This window comes from Solanum lycopersicum, chromosome 8 (assembly GCF_036512215.1).
Source record: "Solanum lycopersicum chromosome 8, SLM_r2.1".
Lineage (NCBI taxonomy): Eukaryota > Viridiplantae > Streptophyta > Magnoliopsida > Solanales > Solanaceae > Solanum > Solanum lycopersicum.
This window is the reverse complement of record NC_090807.1, coordinates 62,014,171-62,029,676: the sequence shown is the minus strand read 5'-3', so window position 1 is coordinate 62,029,676 and position 15,506 is coordinate 62,014,171. Positions and strand designations below refer to the sequence as shown.

The 15,506-nt window shown below is 32.0% G+C and overlaps 1 protein-coding gene and 2 non-coding genes across 4 annotated transcripts; 2 read left to right on the top strand and 1 right to left on the bottom strand.

Annotated features, from left to right (window-relative positions):
* Positions 1-2,186: 2,186 nt before the first annotated feature.
* Positions 2,187-9,291, bottom strand: LOC101267919 (ATP-dependent Clp protease proteolytic subunit 4, chloroplastic). 2 transcript variants are annotated; one of them, XR_011211276.1, is made up of 3 exons: positions 8,767-9,282; positions 2,736-5,190; positions 2,187-2,520 (listed from the first exon to the last, which is right to left on the bottom strand). XR_011211276.1 is itself a non-coding variant. In XM_004245930.5 (3 exons), exons 1-2 carry the CDS (start codon positions 9,189-9,191, stop codon positions 4,707-4,709), a joined length of 909 nt encoding a protein of 302 aa, XP_004245978.1. In that variant the 5' UTR covers positions 9,192-9,291; the 3' UTR covers positions 2,187-2,520; positions 4,695-4,706. The 2 variants fall into 2 exon arrangements, 1 of the variants encoding a protein (XP_004245978.1); XM_004245930.5 differs by having other exon boundaries at positions 4,695-5,190; positions 8,767-9,291.
* Positions 9,292-11,147: 1,856 nt separating this feature from the next.
* On the top strand, positions 11,148-11,320 carry LOC112942106 (small nucleolar RNA snoR143). The gene has a single exon (XR_003247985.1). It is a non-coding gene; the product is annotated as a small nucleolar RNA snoR143 (small nucleolar RNA).
* A 272-nt stretch (positions 11,321-11,592) lies between these two features.
* On the top strand, positions 11,593-11,685 carry LOC112942093 (small nucleolar RNA SNORD96 family). The gene has a single exon (XR_003247970.1). It is a non-coding gene; the product is annotated as a small nucleolar RNA SNORD96 family (small nucleolar RNA).
* The last annotated feature ends 3,821 nt before the right edge of the window (positions 11,686-15,506 follow it).

Below are 15,506 nucleotides of genomic sequence, written 5' to 3'. Positions count from 1 at the left end.
CCTCACGCCCAGTGCTTAGCATTTGGTGCGTGGACAATTTTGATTTTGGGAACCCCAACATCGGGTGAGATGGGCCTGCTCTGATACCATGTGAAATTAGGTCTTAGGTCTAACTCACAAGTTAGCTCAAAGGGAGGAGGATTGCCCAAGTATTATAAGGAGTCCACCCATCTCATTAACCACCGATGTGAGACTTTTGTCATTCTTTAATACATACACCGTGTAATCTCACACATGTAGGAATACTCGATAGATTGTTTCCGATAAAATTTTTGTTATATTAAAAATTGATCATTTTTGTTGTGTAATTTAATTTATTGTAACATATTAACTGCCATATTTGGGTTTAGATCAAAATTACTAGATTTTGTCGAACCTTCACCCCACTTCCTCTCCACCCTGCGCAAAATATAAGGTATGCTGGGATGGAAAGGAATTGCGAGTGGTGTAGGGCAAACAAAAAGTGATTTTATTGATTCAAATACTTATGTTGAATGATTTTATTAATATAAAACAAAATTTAATAATTTTACTTAATAAATTTTTAAATTTAAATGACATTTTGAGATATTAGCTCCTTTTATTGCATCAATGATAAATGGTTCCTAACAAAATTTACTTTTAAATCTTATAGCTCCCCTTGTTGATTATAAAGTTGTATTATGCCGCTTATTGAGTTTAAAAATTATTCACCTAATCCAACTTCTGAGGAGTATTTATAAAATTTTATGATATGAAATAAAATAATTATAGTTGAATAAACAAATGTTTTGCCACTTGTTAACTTTCATCAGCAACTCATAATGAAAACGACATTAAGTATACTTTAAATTAATTCTTTCAGTAACCTCATGATTAAGACATACTAAAAAAATATAATCTTAATCATTAACTCATTATAATATCTTTATGGAAAATTTACTTTGACGTTACAAATATTTAGACTGTATTTTCAAAAATTACAAAATATAGTTATATTTGGATTTTGTAGCTAATATTAAATACATGTATAAACTAATACCATATGTATTGATATAGCTTTTTCGTTTAATTCCAGATGATACAATATGTATCGAACCCAATATTGCTCGAATACAATAATATTCCGCAATTACGCTCTAAATTGAGGATATTTATAAAATTTTATCTATTTTTATCGGTGTAAGAATAGATATTTAAGACCTTAGAATACTAATTTGTTTTTTAAGAAAGAATTAAGTAATAAATAAAAGATGTTTGACTGAAGTTTGTTAATTTTCCTCTGATTATTCACTTGGAGGATAGCTCCAAGAATGCACTTTTGCGTATATATATTTATTTATTTAGACTCCAAAAATATTATGTATGACTACTCGATTTATTTATTTTTATTGATTATATAATGTTGCACAACGTCATCATATAAAACTGCTCTAAATATTCTCACAGCAAGAAGAATATGCCTAGTGCATTGATAAATTATAATTCTTTTATTTTTAATGGAGAAAAAAAAAAGGTATCTATCTGTGAGTCTTAATATTTTGAGTTAAAGTTTAATTTAATTTACATTTAAAGACTAATTAACCGGCAAAATAGAATTGTTTAGTGATCTTATGGAGTATCTTTTGGAAGGCCGGCAAACTATTATTGGGGGAGTGTAGGGGTGACCCTTTCAACAGTTGCATCGAAATGTGACCGCGTAATTAAAATTCAAAATTCTTTTTATCTTTAATTAAAGATCTCAAATTCGAACCGTTGATGTATCAGACTCACTAGTGCAAAGTTAATATGATTGAGTCAAACCAATCGAGCCAATAGATTTCAATAGCCAAGAAAACTATTATAAATAGTTCTGTGTCAACTAAAAGATGTCTTTGTTTGTATGTACTAATAAACTTGACACAAAATTAGGAAACAGAGAGCATAGTTTGACCATGTACAAGGTATTAACTTCATTCACACTTGGTCTCATTTTTTCTAAGCATCATTTGATCAACACAGGAAGCGTGTTGACTGAGTAGTTATTTGTAGACAAAGTTATCTCGAAATTATAATTCTGGAACTAATTTATCCCACCTCTCATACGGGATATTGAAATATTAAGTCTGAAGTATAAATTTAATCTTGAAATATCCCACGTTGTCTCACGAACCAAACGACCCACACTCCAATGTCTTAAGTTATGGACAGATGAAAACAGTGTCATATTTTAGGCAAGAAACTGTGAAATATATGGTTGAAATTAATAGTATTGAACCATCCACCATCACCAAGCATCCACTCTCAATGAAAATAACAAAAGGGAGAAAAGAGGAATTATAGAAATCTAGGAAACAAACTAGTTACTAAGTAGAAAATAAAGGGTAGACAAAATGTCAATAATGGCTTTAATATCAAATTCATTGCAATTCATTCTCCAAAATCTCCCTTGAATGAATGGTCTGCGTTGTAACTCCTAGAAAATTCTACAACAAACAATGGCGATGAGGACAACGCTGCATGTTAGGTATGCGATATTTCTGAGCCAAGAGCCATCCCTACCTGATAAAAGACATGCATCAGCTAACAGCAGCAGCAGTTTTAAGTAATTAAGCAAATCATAAATCACATTTGTGTCATAAAGCAAACTCATTCAACAAATAAGCATAATGCTAATTAAAAGAATGGACACACTTGTTTTGATTAATAGAAACTCCAGTCCCACAATTGATCCCCAGCCCCCATTTACTTCCCAAATCCCATTAATGTACACTTACTCATGTTCAGATAAGGAAATCGAGAATAGAACAAGCAGAGATCAGCTGTTACAGGATTGAGTAAGCAGAAGAACAGCAACGCCTCAACTTTGTGGTCGACCATATGAATCCTCCCAGAGTCCCAGACCATGTTTCTCCATTTATCTCAGACCAACATTATACAAAATTAAAATTAAAAACTTTATATTTTTCTTCTAGCATAAAAATCTGCAATAGGGCTAAAAGCACTTCTAGAAAGCATATGACCTAAAGTAAATGTCCTAATTGACAAACATATTTCGGACATGTTTGTATCACCTATATAGATCTTTTGTTTCCGTTGTGCTATATATTTGCATGGATTCCATGAGATTGTAGGTCTTTTCAGAGCACTTCCCTTCTATGACTAACATCAATCCTTTTTCTTTTTCTTTTTTATTGTTCTATCCCTTTTTTGACTTTTTTCAATTCCATTTCTGTTTTTGGTCTTCCACAGAGGACCATTTCACAGAAACGACTGCTTCTAAATTAAAAGTTCAAAGCATACTGTAAAACAACATCTACTTGACCCTTGCCAGAGTCCAAGATTAACTTCTTTCTCAAACAACAGATTCATAACAAACTATCTGCCAGAATTACCGAGGCATGGGATGTTTATTTACATTTTTGTACAACTTTTTGAACAATTCATTAGGGGGTTCATCTAATAGACATGTAACACATACTGTCTGTATTAAAATTCAACTCAACCATAAACTTGAAGAAGAAAATTTTGCCCTTTTTTAAACATGTAACTGAATATCTGCAAAAGGCCTACATCTTTGATACTCCTTTTTTCTGATAGGTAGATCTTGATATTCCTTAGTAATGCCTAGCTACATATACGGAAAGTAAGCTCTCCAACTTATAAGTATCACCATGAGTTTAGATGCATAGAAAGACTAACCCCGTGTTTTTCCTCCGAAATAAATTTAATCCAATGTCAACCAAAGAACAAACAGCTGTCAAACTTTTGCTACAAACTTTACATGTTGATATTTCTTCTAAGTTGCTCGGACTCTACAAAAATGTCGCCACACCCGTGTCAGATCCTTTAAAAGTACACTATTTTTGCAGGATCTGACAAGCGCTCGTCGGCATTGTTGAAGAATCTGAGCAACATAGATTTCTTTACCATCTAGTTCAAATCTAGTACTTGGTAAGTGTTGATGCAACAATTACCTTCTTTCTGATAATGACTTAATTTTGGTGTTTGTAAAATATCCCTTTTTAAAAGAATAAATAAATTGTAATCTACTGTTCATTGAAAAAATACAATATTGTAGAGTAGAATAGATCATTGCATAGAGTTTGTAGCATTGGCTCTTCTTTGTTCTTATTTTATTTTATTTGCTAATTCTAATATTCATACAAATACTACTACGCCTCAATTCCAAGCAAGTTGGGGTTGGATATATGAACCCTCACTGACGATATAACTCTATTTAAGCTCATTAAAACCCATATGACTGATTCTAGCATTCATAACATTTATAAAATTCCTACCATAAGAATGAGCAACATACAGAACTTTTACCCTTTAGCCTCTTTTCGACGTTAATGCCTCTTCGAACTTCTAAATCTTGCCCAACTGTGGTTTCCCTTGAACCAATATTTTACATGTAAACTTAAATACCTAAAATCCGGTCTATTTTAGTGGATTTTACTGCAAGGAACAGATGTTGCACATCAAGCAAATTATTAAAGCCAGTTACATGTATCAGTAAACATGAACACTCCTTTATAAATTTAAAAAAAGCATACATTAAGATGCCTAAGAAGAATCATACTCAATTCTCATTTCTGTGATGTAACCTGACTCGACTATAAAGACACTCTGCTCTTTGGAGTTGAGCGCAATGTAGCTAGTTGATCATATTCTTTGGCTCCACTCATAAGCTGTCAAGATTATGGAACATAGACAGAAAACAAAGGAAGTACCTGTTGCACCAGCTAATATATCTCATCATCAGGGATATCTGGGTTCAAAAATTTCATAGGGTCTTGGATCAAATCTTGATTTCTCAATGTACGTTTAACCTTTTCAGGGACAGGCATAAGTGGAATGATGCTATCTCTGTCAATTACACCGTCAATTAGCCCAAATTCTAAAGCTTCAATTGGGGACATGTAACGATCTCTATCAATATCTTTCTGAACTTGTTCATATGATCGTCCAGTGGAATTGGAAAAGATTTTGATAACATTGTCCTTGTTATGCATTATTTCTCGGGCTTGAATTTCTACATCTATTGCTTGACCACTGGCACCTCCAAGTGGTTGATGTATCATAATTCGAGTATTAGGCATTGCGTAGCGTTTTCCTTTGGTGCCACCGGCAAGGATTATTGAAGCTGTGGAAGCTGAAATGCCAAGTGCAACTGTGGATACATCAGCCCTCACCAACTGCACAACGTCGAAGATAGCCATTGTTGCGCTGGTAAACAGGAAGAAGTACATCAAAAGGAAGAAAAGGTAAAAGTATTTCTACAAAAGATTCAACATTCTTTCATTAACAAATTGACATGAATGTGTGAAGAAACTAAGATAATCATGTGAATGCTGACAAAACTGAAATTTTTGCGAATTGAAAAACTAAATTTTGATGTATGGGCCTCGCATGTTCACTCAAGCCTTCAGAATGGATAGATCAAAGTTGGACCTGACCCCGAAATCCTTATAATGTACAGTGAGTGGAAAACCAAATGTTACCATGCAGTTACAGAACACTCAGTTATCAACTCAAATGAGCAAATCAAAGAGGTTACTGGGGGAAGGGAAAAGCATAGAGACCATTACAATCATGTGCTAAAGATAAGTGCAAACGGAACAAAAAAGAGAAGCACTAGATCGTCAGTTTCTTGACAAAATCAAAGAAACAGAAGGGAAATAGTGTACAGTGACCTTTATATACCATGGATCACTCAAAAACTGACACTGCTAAAATAAATGCAATTGAAAAGGAATCATAATGCATGTTCTGCTCAACAGTCTCAACTAAAACTTTCATAGACACCAAAGAGTAGATCATATAAACAATATAATTTATTTTGATGACAAGGGAAACCCGCAGCCGCTACCCTTTGGGTGCGCACAGGGTAAAAACCCCACTCCTATGCAATAGCTCGCGAACCACATAGGAGAAGTAACCCGCACCAGGAGCTCGACCCAGAAGGCAAACCCCTTGCTTTCATTGGCAAGGGGTTTCGAACTTGAGACCTCCAACATGGAAGTCCCAATCTCAAACCACTGGGCCACCCCGAAGGGTTCATATAGACAATATAATTATTTCTATATCAAACCCCTGCTTGTTAGTATAAGAGGGCAGCTATCTCCTTCCCCTTAATCAAAGATTCGACCAGTAATCAAAGTTGGATTACTTCTTTTGCTCTCCTCTCCTACACGTTACAAACTTTGCCTGCCTCCCGGACCATCTTTGCATGCATCTTTTTGGAAATTTCAAAGGCCTCCCTCCAATTTTTGCATTTTAGCTTTGTAACACTACTTTTCCAGGTAGTTTAAGATATAACGCTACCTCTCTTGTTTTAATTTCTTTTTAACACTCTTTTAAACTATTTACTAACGTAAAAATCTGCCTATTCTATCTTTTCAGTGAGTGGGTTCATGATCATGAAAGGAAGATTAATAATCATAAGAGAATCAACTTACTATGAAATAGAACCTAAGATAAGAGAGCAAAACTTGTCATCTGTCAATTCAAAGGTTACTCAGAAGAGAATCATAAACCCTTCAGTCAAATTTGATGTGTATCATAAATGAAAACAAACGGCAACCATTAGTCATTTGCAATCCATGACGAGAAAGATGAGATAGCAGATTTACAAAGGAAAAAATAACTTGAGATATTAATATCCAAGCTCAAGGGAACCTAATTTATTTTCGCCACTACACATCATATAGAGGAGTCATTTTCATCCTTATTTGCTTCACACATTGCAGACATTAGAGAAGCTGTTTGGAAAGAAGAGAAACTAATTGAAGAGGAATTAGATTTTTATTATTAAAGAAGATATTCATAAATTCATTAATTAGAAAAGATGATTTTTTTAACATTAATGATAAATAGGTTAAATGAGTTGTTTTAGAGAAAAACACAGGAGGTAGATGCAGTATCCTAAACCACAAGGAAGGTTAATATTGTTCTTATAAGCCACAAGGGAGGTAAGTGTTTCAAAGCAAAACTTGAGGGGGGGGGGGGGTCTATGAAATTATCCCCTCGGTAAGGTCTTTACATGAACCTACTTTCGTACAAAATTCACTTTAGACAACCCAGTCAACAATATCCCTTGTCAATCCCCTGTTTTGACAGTTTGAAAAATACCCAATCTCCTGCTAATTCGTTGTATTGATACATACATCTGATTTCCTGTTTCAAATAAAACATCTGGATTTTGATAGGTTCCTTTTAGTTAGGTTAGATATTTGTAATTGAAAGATAACCATGAGATTTGGAGAACATCTAGTTTTAGAGGATCCCTAATTTTATTGTAGTGAAAAGAAATGGGCCTAAATAAAGAAAAATGGAAATAGAGGATACATATAACAAACTTCAACTAGTTGGCATTGAAACAGTATAATTGTTATTGTAGTTCCAAGTTTGGGATTTTTCTCTCTTTCCGATCATATTGTGATATTCATATACTTGAAGATGGAAAACATATACAACACACAGGCAATTCAGTAAACCTGTATCCAAACTGAACTAACATTATAAAGACTGGATATGCCTCTACCTCGAGTAAGAAAAAAAAGTGTCATATCACATTGAGCTGATATAGACAGCATATCAGCTCTCCCAGTTTTGAGTATGACCCCTGCGTATTTCTTTCACCCTGAGCAACACTGATTCTCATCTAGTATAATTCTAGCATGCACCACTTCTATTCAAGAAAGGAATTCCATCAACACATTTTTTTTACGATAAAGTCCTTCAGCACATTAACCAAATTACATTACACTAAATAATATGAAGTTTTCTGTTCTTCAATTCTTAATCTAATCCCAGTTCCATGTGTGATGGCTTTAAGATGTAATAGAATTGACATGAAGCTATAACAATAAAGTATTTCTTATCCTTTCCTCATAGCTAAAAGGGTTGCTGAAAAAGTATAAATTAAACTCATCACTGCATCATATACCCAGTTCTCCCCAAGACAAAAAGGAAAGTAAAATAAAGAAAAAATAAATAAATAACTTATCACTGCATATTTCTGCAACTTGTATTAAACATGCTGCATGATCACTCGAAATCTACACATTATACGAAAGTCAGAGTTCTTGTATCATCTCAAGACTGGTCTTGCTGTTTTTACGGAAGGAAAATAACTTACCACCACATTTACCTATCAAATAATAGCTAATCACCATACGTTCCTGCTACTTGTCTTACACAGCACACATGGTCCGCATATTCAACATCAGAGTTCGTATCTTACTAACGGTATGAAATATCCAACTACATCAAATTATGACGTAGACATATGTCTTTCCTCCTAATGATCATTCTAGCAACAGAACTGTTTCATCAGTCTGATCTCTAAACTACCCGACATTATGTGAAGTGCTACATAAACTTCACATCATAAGACAAATTTCAGCAACATATTCAATTAAGACAAAAGAAAAACTAAAACGTAGCTTGAACCTTCAAAACAACCACACGCTACCCTAAAGTTAACAACTTTCCGAACAACAATTACTACTACTACCAATGTCGCTCAAACTCTTCAAAATGTTCACGGGTGCACGACAAATCCTTCAAAAGTAGTGCATTTTTAGAGGGTGCGACACCCTTTTTGGAGAGTCCGAGCAACATAGACTACTGCAACAGTACACCTGAATCCCAAACTAACTGGGCTCGACTACATGAGTCACTGAGCTCACCGGGTACTCAATAATTCTCCTTGTAGGACAGATGCGTCACAAATCCAGTTAAAGCTAAGCTTCAAAATTCAGATATAAATTCTAATTCTATGTTAACAATTAGAAATACCTGAGTGAGCCACCAGGGCAATTAATAAAGAGCCTAATATCTTTAGTGGAATCCAGAGCATCCAACAACAACAACTGACTAATAATAGCATCAGCGAAGAAGTCATCAATGCTACTACCCAAGAAAATTATCCTCTCCCTAAGCAACAGCCCCATTGCGTCTCCTTCAGCACCACGCATAGCCATCCCCGGGGACTGAGGAGCAGAGGCAAGTAGCAAGGACAATTTATCATCCGCAACTAGATGAGAATCAGAAAGGGGTTTTGAAGTGGATTGGTGAGAAGTGAGTGAAGATTTGAGGGATAAGGGTGTTTTGCGAGATGGGTATGGTGAAAAAGTGGGCGAAAGCTTAGGAAGAGAGGCATGGCGGAGATTGAAAGAGGGACAGTGAGGAGATAGAGAAGTAGAAAGAGTTAGGGACTCCATTGGTAGAGAGGAGAATTTGTGTGTAAGCCGCAAGGGATGAGGAAAGGGAATTTGCTTTTTATTCACTGAGAAGAGCAAATAAAAGGGACTCTGTGTACTAATTTCGGGTCGGATAAGGGTATCATCCTTTTTCTTTCAGTCCTTTTTTTTTTTTTCATCTGTCGTGAAGTCTACAGTAGAGCTTCGATTAAATTTAGAATGCACATTGTACGGCTCATTTAGAAATGACTTTTAACATGATTTTCTACATATCCGAGATTAAATACGAGATCTATAGTTAAGAATGAAACAATCTCATCATTGCACTATTATCTATAATCCTTGTGCACATAACACAATAAACAATAAAAGAAAACAATACATTGCAAGAGTAACAATACTCCACTATCTTAACCTTCTACAAGAAGTTGTGTCATGTCTTGTATAAACACATCACTTTAATATATTTTTTTGGTCTATTTCTATCTCTCATTGTACTTATATCTATTATTCTCAACCTTTCACATCATTTACACTTTTTCTTTTCACATATCTAAACCATTTTAGTCTAGTTTCGTTCATTTTGACCATCATGATAGGTCATTTTCACCTTGTCTTGGATATTCTCATTTTTGACTGACCAACACTATTATAAGTTTGTATAAAAAAGTCTTTTCTAACCGCATTGTATCACAATACTAACTTCAAACCCATAGGACTAATTTTTTTGACAGCTAAATCCTTTGAGTCTGAATTTATTTTTGAAACAATTAAACTTATTAAACTTCTGAATTTCAACTATCATTACTACAATTAGGGGTGTACAAAATCGAGTCAAATCAAAAAAAAATCGACTAGTGATTTGATTTGACTTGGTTTGGCGATTATATTTGGGCTGAGTTGGTTTCAACTAAAAAAAATTCAAAATCAAATCAATCTAACATTATATATATAATTTTAAAATTTTATTTTATACGTAAAAATACTTACTTTGATATAATTTTTAAAAAATATCTTATACATTTTCATTGTTTTTATCTTTTAATATAGTTATTTCATGTTTGAAATTTAGAATTCTTAATGATCTAGTAAAGAATATAGTCCATACATGTTGGTAATTATAATAAAGTTTAAATGAAAATCAAATTAATATTAATGCAAAAAGAAAATCAATTCAACACTAAGAATGACAATAATATTGATTTTTTTTTAATTTTACATAAATTTAGATAATTAAAATACATGGTCTAATTTTACTTTCTTTTAATATTTATTCATGTAACTAATACTTACTAAACTTATTTTAGCATAATTGAGTACTTTATGTTATAATCAATTTCATATGACTTATTAATTTCCATATTTGTTTTACGCGATTTTGTTATTATCTTTTTGTTGGATATTTTAGTGTTATTAATTATATCATATTTTTTGTTATTTTCATGAGAAATAACTTAGATAGTTGCATTTTGGTAGGACTAAAGAAATATTTGAAGAACAAGTAAATTATACGTTTACATGAATACTTTATCGAAACGCGAAAATCCAAAAAAAACCGAAGTTGAAAACTTAAGTTTTATTGATTTGGTATATAAATTTAAAAACTCGACACAAATAATTTAATTTGATATTTGAAAAACCCGAACCAACCCGATCATGTACATCCTTAACTACAATAAATAGTTGTTCATCTGTACACTTGGGCCTGCAAATTATTTCCCCAATCTAACATATCAGCCCAAATCCAATTACCCAACAATTTGGCCCATTTAGAAACAAATATCTATTTAAATCTTCTTTCTTCATTCACATTCATCATTCTAGGGTTTTCCATTCCCAAATCAATTTTTTTTCTTCTCTGCCGAATTACATCAATGGCATCCGTAGTTTTTTCTTACAGCATTTCTATGGCTTCCTTATCTTCTCAGTGTTTTCATAGTTTTTTTTCTGCAGCTTTAAGCATGAGAGTAACTGTATCTGCACACGCATAAAGGCTATGCTTAAATTTATTGAAATAGTGGAGTCTTGAGCGCTAGTGCAAAGATGGAATGCTGAGTTTAAACTCAGCGGCGGCCAGACAACCGTTGAGATGAATCCACAGATGGGTTCCATTTACAGTGGTACTTGTCTACTAATTTCATCTCATAATTTTGTGATTCTTTTTCCTGTTTTGTTGGTGATGGTTCAATTTTTGAAATGGGGCGAGTTTGTTTTACTATGCTTGTATAACCCATGTGTGTAAAATCATCACTAAAACAAACCCTCTTTGTTGATTTTATAATCCGAAGAGGGTGTTTCTCATATCCTATTGCCTTGTTGAGCAGAGTCTCTGCAATTATATGTTGGGATTGGCCATGAGAAATATATTCCAATTGTTTACTAATCTGTTTTGCTTTTTCGTTTTATTCTTTGTGTGTGTTAATGGCTGGTGATGAAATCTCTTATAAAAGAACACCATCTTTCGGGACTGAATGGCCCCATAGGCCTTGCTGTTTATTCTGCAATTCTGAAGCCATTTTCCTATTTGCTTAAATATTTTCTTTGTATAGCTGTAGATTGGTTGATGAAAAAACACATGAAATTGGTTAAATCTTTAGTCTAGGACTAATCTTGGAGTAGATTATTCGCTTCGTTTCTGAACTAATCACAGCCTTAAAACACAACTTGAAGAAAAAAAATCAACCAATTAGATGCTTAATCTCTGGGATTTTCAGAAGTTTTTGTGCTTATGGACGGTCAAGTGCTGTTTAGATAATTTGACAACAGTACTTAACATTAAACATAAGCTACATTTACAGCCACCATGCCTTTCAAGTCTTCTCTTGCTTTTTGACAAGTGAAGATTATCCTGTTGTGGCTGATATTCTATTAAAGAACTAATCTTTTTATCAGTATTGGATTTTGTTTTATTTGATTTTCATTTCATGTGATGATTTTCATTGAATTGGGACAAGTTCTTTTGTGTTGCTTGTATAACCCAAGTTTAAAAAATCATCATAGAGCAAAGTCCCTTTTGTTGAGTTTGCAGTTGATTTTCTTCTGAGAATCCTGCTTAATCCGAAAGGGGCGATCTCATATCCTATCGCCTTGGGAGAGCGGAGTCTTCGCTATTACCATTTGGGTTTGGCCATGAGATAGACATTTGTGTTTTGTTACAATATGAATCAATAGCTAAATTCTGTATTTTTTGGTTTAATCTCGTCATGGTTCCTCTTGATCATCTTTGATGTACCAAAATATTATAATGACGGGTATGTGTTCTGTATTTTTGTGAGATCAAATGATTTCTTAATAGATTTTTATGGTAAGTGTTTCAATTTGTTTTTTATCTTTTTAAGATTTGGATCTATATTTGGTGTTTTGGGGTAAATTTCTGTGTATTTGTTTTTGTATCAATATATTTTTAAGTGTATCAATCCATTATTGTATTTCTAGTATCAATGTTATCAAATTTGTTTATCTGTTAGATTTACTTTTGTATCAGTGTATTCAACTTATACAGTTATATATATCAAGATATTCAAATTTATCAGTTCAACTATATCATTTCTTTTTTTTACATTTTTATTCATATGATTTTTCTATTGAAATGCAAGTACCAAATATACTTCCAACATTAAAACCCTTAAATGGTTGGACATTGCATCAAAATTTATGAACAAAAATGAAAACGTTAACTTAATGCTAAAGGTATAAAAAAAGATTGACAATTTTTGAAACGTGGTATTTATTTAAAAAAAAAGAAGAAAAAGGCATAGATTTTCCCTGAATTAGTCCTGTGGTGTGGTGTACCAGCTGCTATCTCAGTGCCATGTCAGAAGTAAAAAAATAATCTATTTTTTATTTTTAATCAACTTTTTTTTGTTAGTTATATTTTACATTAATTAATCTCTAGTTAATTGTTAAAATTCTCTAATAAATATATTTTTTATAGCAAAATTACAATAAGATGAAAATTTTAACAATGACCGCTAATAACAATAATCGAAATATGAAGTTAAGTTATGGAGTGAAAAATTCTCTCGTTCTCTCCAAAAAAAAACCAGTCATATTTGCACTAACTAAGAAATCCCTAAAAAGTTTTATCTTGACGATGATATGAAGAGATCTTTTGTAAACAAATACAAATCAAAAACCACAAAACTTAAACTAATAATAAGTAATTTGCTAAGTAAGCTAAAAAGAAGTCGAAGAAAGAAGAAGAAGAGATTTATTTTTAAAAGAAAGGGGAGAAAAATGTGTTTTCTCAAGAGGGTTGGGTTGAAGAAGAAGAAGAAAAGGATGGATTGTGAAAAAGAAGAGATACAAGAAAGTGGAGTGCGGGTAAATTTGAATTTTGATTTTTTCCCCTACTTTAATAAATTTGATGCGCCTATACAAATTTTTTAAAAATTATTTTGCCACATTAATTTAGGGGTTATTAAATTTACTTTTGAATAATAATAAAGTGTAATAGATTATCATTATAGTTTAACCTTATAAATGACTTTTTGATATAAATTCACGGGAGAATTTATGTCTTTTCCAAAAAATAATAATCATTATTTATGATTGGCATAATACATATATTGGATCTAAACTTGGCTTCAAATTATAACTTTGACATTCAACTTTCATAATGCACAAAAAGACACTTTAACTATCCAACTTTTAAATAAATAAACACATGAGTCTTATATGACAAAATACACGTAAGACAAAAAATGACATGTAGGATGACATATAGGACATGTGTGTCTATTTTTTCAATTTTATACAAGTTTAAGTGTCTACTTGTTCACATCCAAAGTTGAAGAACATAAATGTGGTTTGAAGTCAAGTTAAACGACATAGGCTTAAGTCATATACCGCCCCTCAAAGTTATTCGCATAATTCATTTAGACACCTTAATTGAGACTTGTACCTATTGAACACCTAAATTGTTCAAAACACGTATCTATTAGACACAAAATGCTGATATGGCAAAAAATGTGTATTGCACTTCCCTGAAGCGCGTGAAAAGACTTAAAATAGTGTCTTTTTTATTTATTTTTTTACATTTTTTTTAATTAACACTTGGCATTATAGTTAACTAATAAATATTTTCTTCTTTATTTACACTTTTTTCAAAAAAGAAAACACCACACTCCCTATTGATCATCTTCTTCATAATTTAGTTTACAAAACTTTCTTCATTTTAGCTATAACACTTTTTTTTCTTTTTTTATATACAAAAATTTTATATCTTTCAAATATGAAGATAAATGAAAATCAACTTTAAAGATTCAGATTTGAAAGAAAGTCTTCGTATGATTTGTTTCAAATCTTATAAAAACAAGAAACAAGTATGAAGAAGATGAAAAAAGATAAATTATTTTTACGTATAAAAATAGTTAGCCGATATTTATTTATCACAATTTTTGAACAAAGATTTTTACTCAAATTCATATGTTGTCATTAAATTTATCAAAAATGATATAAAAATTTTTGAAATAAATAATTTTGGAGCTATCAATTTCATTTTGTCATCGATGTAGAGTTGAATAACCGCCAACAAAAGTTTCTTTCTTCTTCACTCTTAGTATGAAAAAAAAATTAATCTTGAAATTATTTGAAAAGAATAAGATTTTGTAATTTGAAAAAGAATGTGTTTTGGGGGATAAAGATGAAGATGAAAGGGGGTAGGAGTGGGGTGGGGTAAGGTGGGGTAGAATAGGTTGACATTTTCATTTTTCTTTTTCTAATTTAAAAAATTAGATATTAAATGTGTTTTTTTATAATTTTTGGTCCCAATGTCAAATGTTATTTTTTAATTAGTCATGTTGTCACGTCACCGCAAGTGTGTCACACACTCTTTATATTTTTTGTTGATTATAAAAAAATGTCTAGTAGAAACGATTATTATATATGTAAAAGTATTCAATTGGTACTAGTATTAGTTGAAGTGTCTAAGTGAATTATGCGGACAACTTTAAGGGGACGCTAATGACTTAAGCCAAAGACATATTTATGTATTATGTCTTTATAATTACATACATGCATACATCGGTAGAAGATAAATGAATAAAATTAGATTAAAGAAAATTGGCAATCTTTGAATATAAATGATTCATAATGAATACAATAAACGATAAACGATTACTAATTTTTTTTTTTTAAAAGGTTATACTTGATTTTGAGTTCTCTAAAATAATGATGAAAACAGGCACATAATAAAAAATATAACAATTTAAAATAGGGATACTTTTACCATATGAGAAAAGATCTCTTCCATTTTTTACTCAATTTAGTGAAGATGTACTTGTATCTTTATAGGAAATCACCTAAAATACAATGAATGCAACATAGCAAATTAAA

Bases quoted from the DNA above. Each gene is read 5' to 3' on its own strand.
- LOC101267919 (XM_004245930.5), bottom strand. From the start codon at position 9,191: ATGGAGTCCCTAACTCTTTCTACTTCTCTATCTCCTCACTGTCCCTCT. The intron at 5,191-8,766 runs GTATTTCTAATT...CCTGTTTACCAG, and splicing joins TGCCCTGGTGGCTCACTCAG to CGCAACAATGGCTATCTTCG.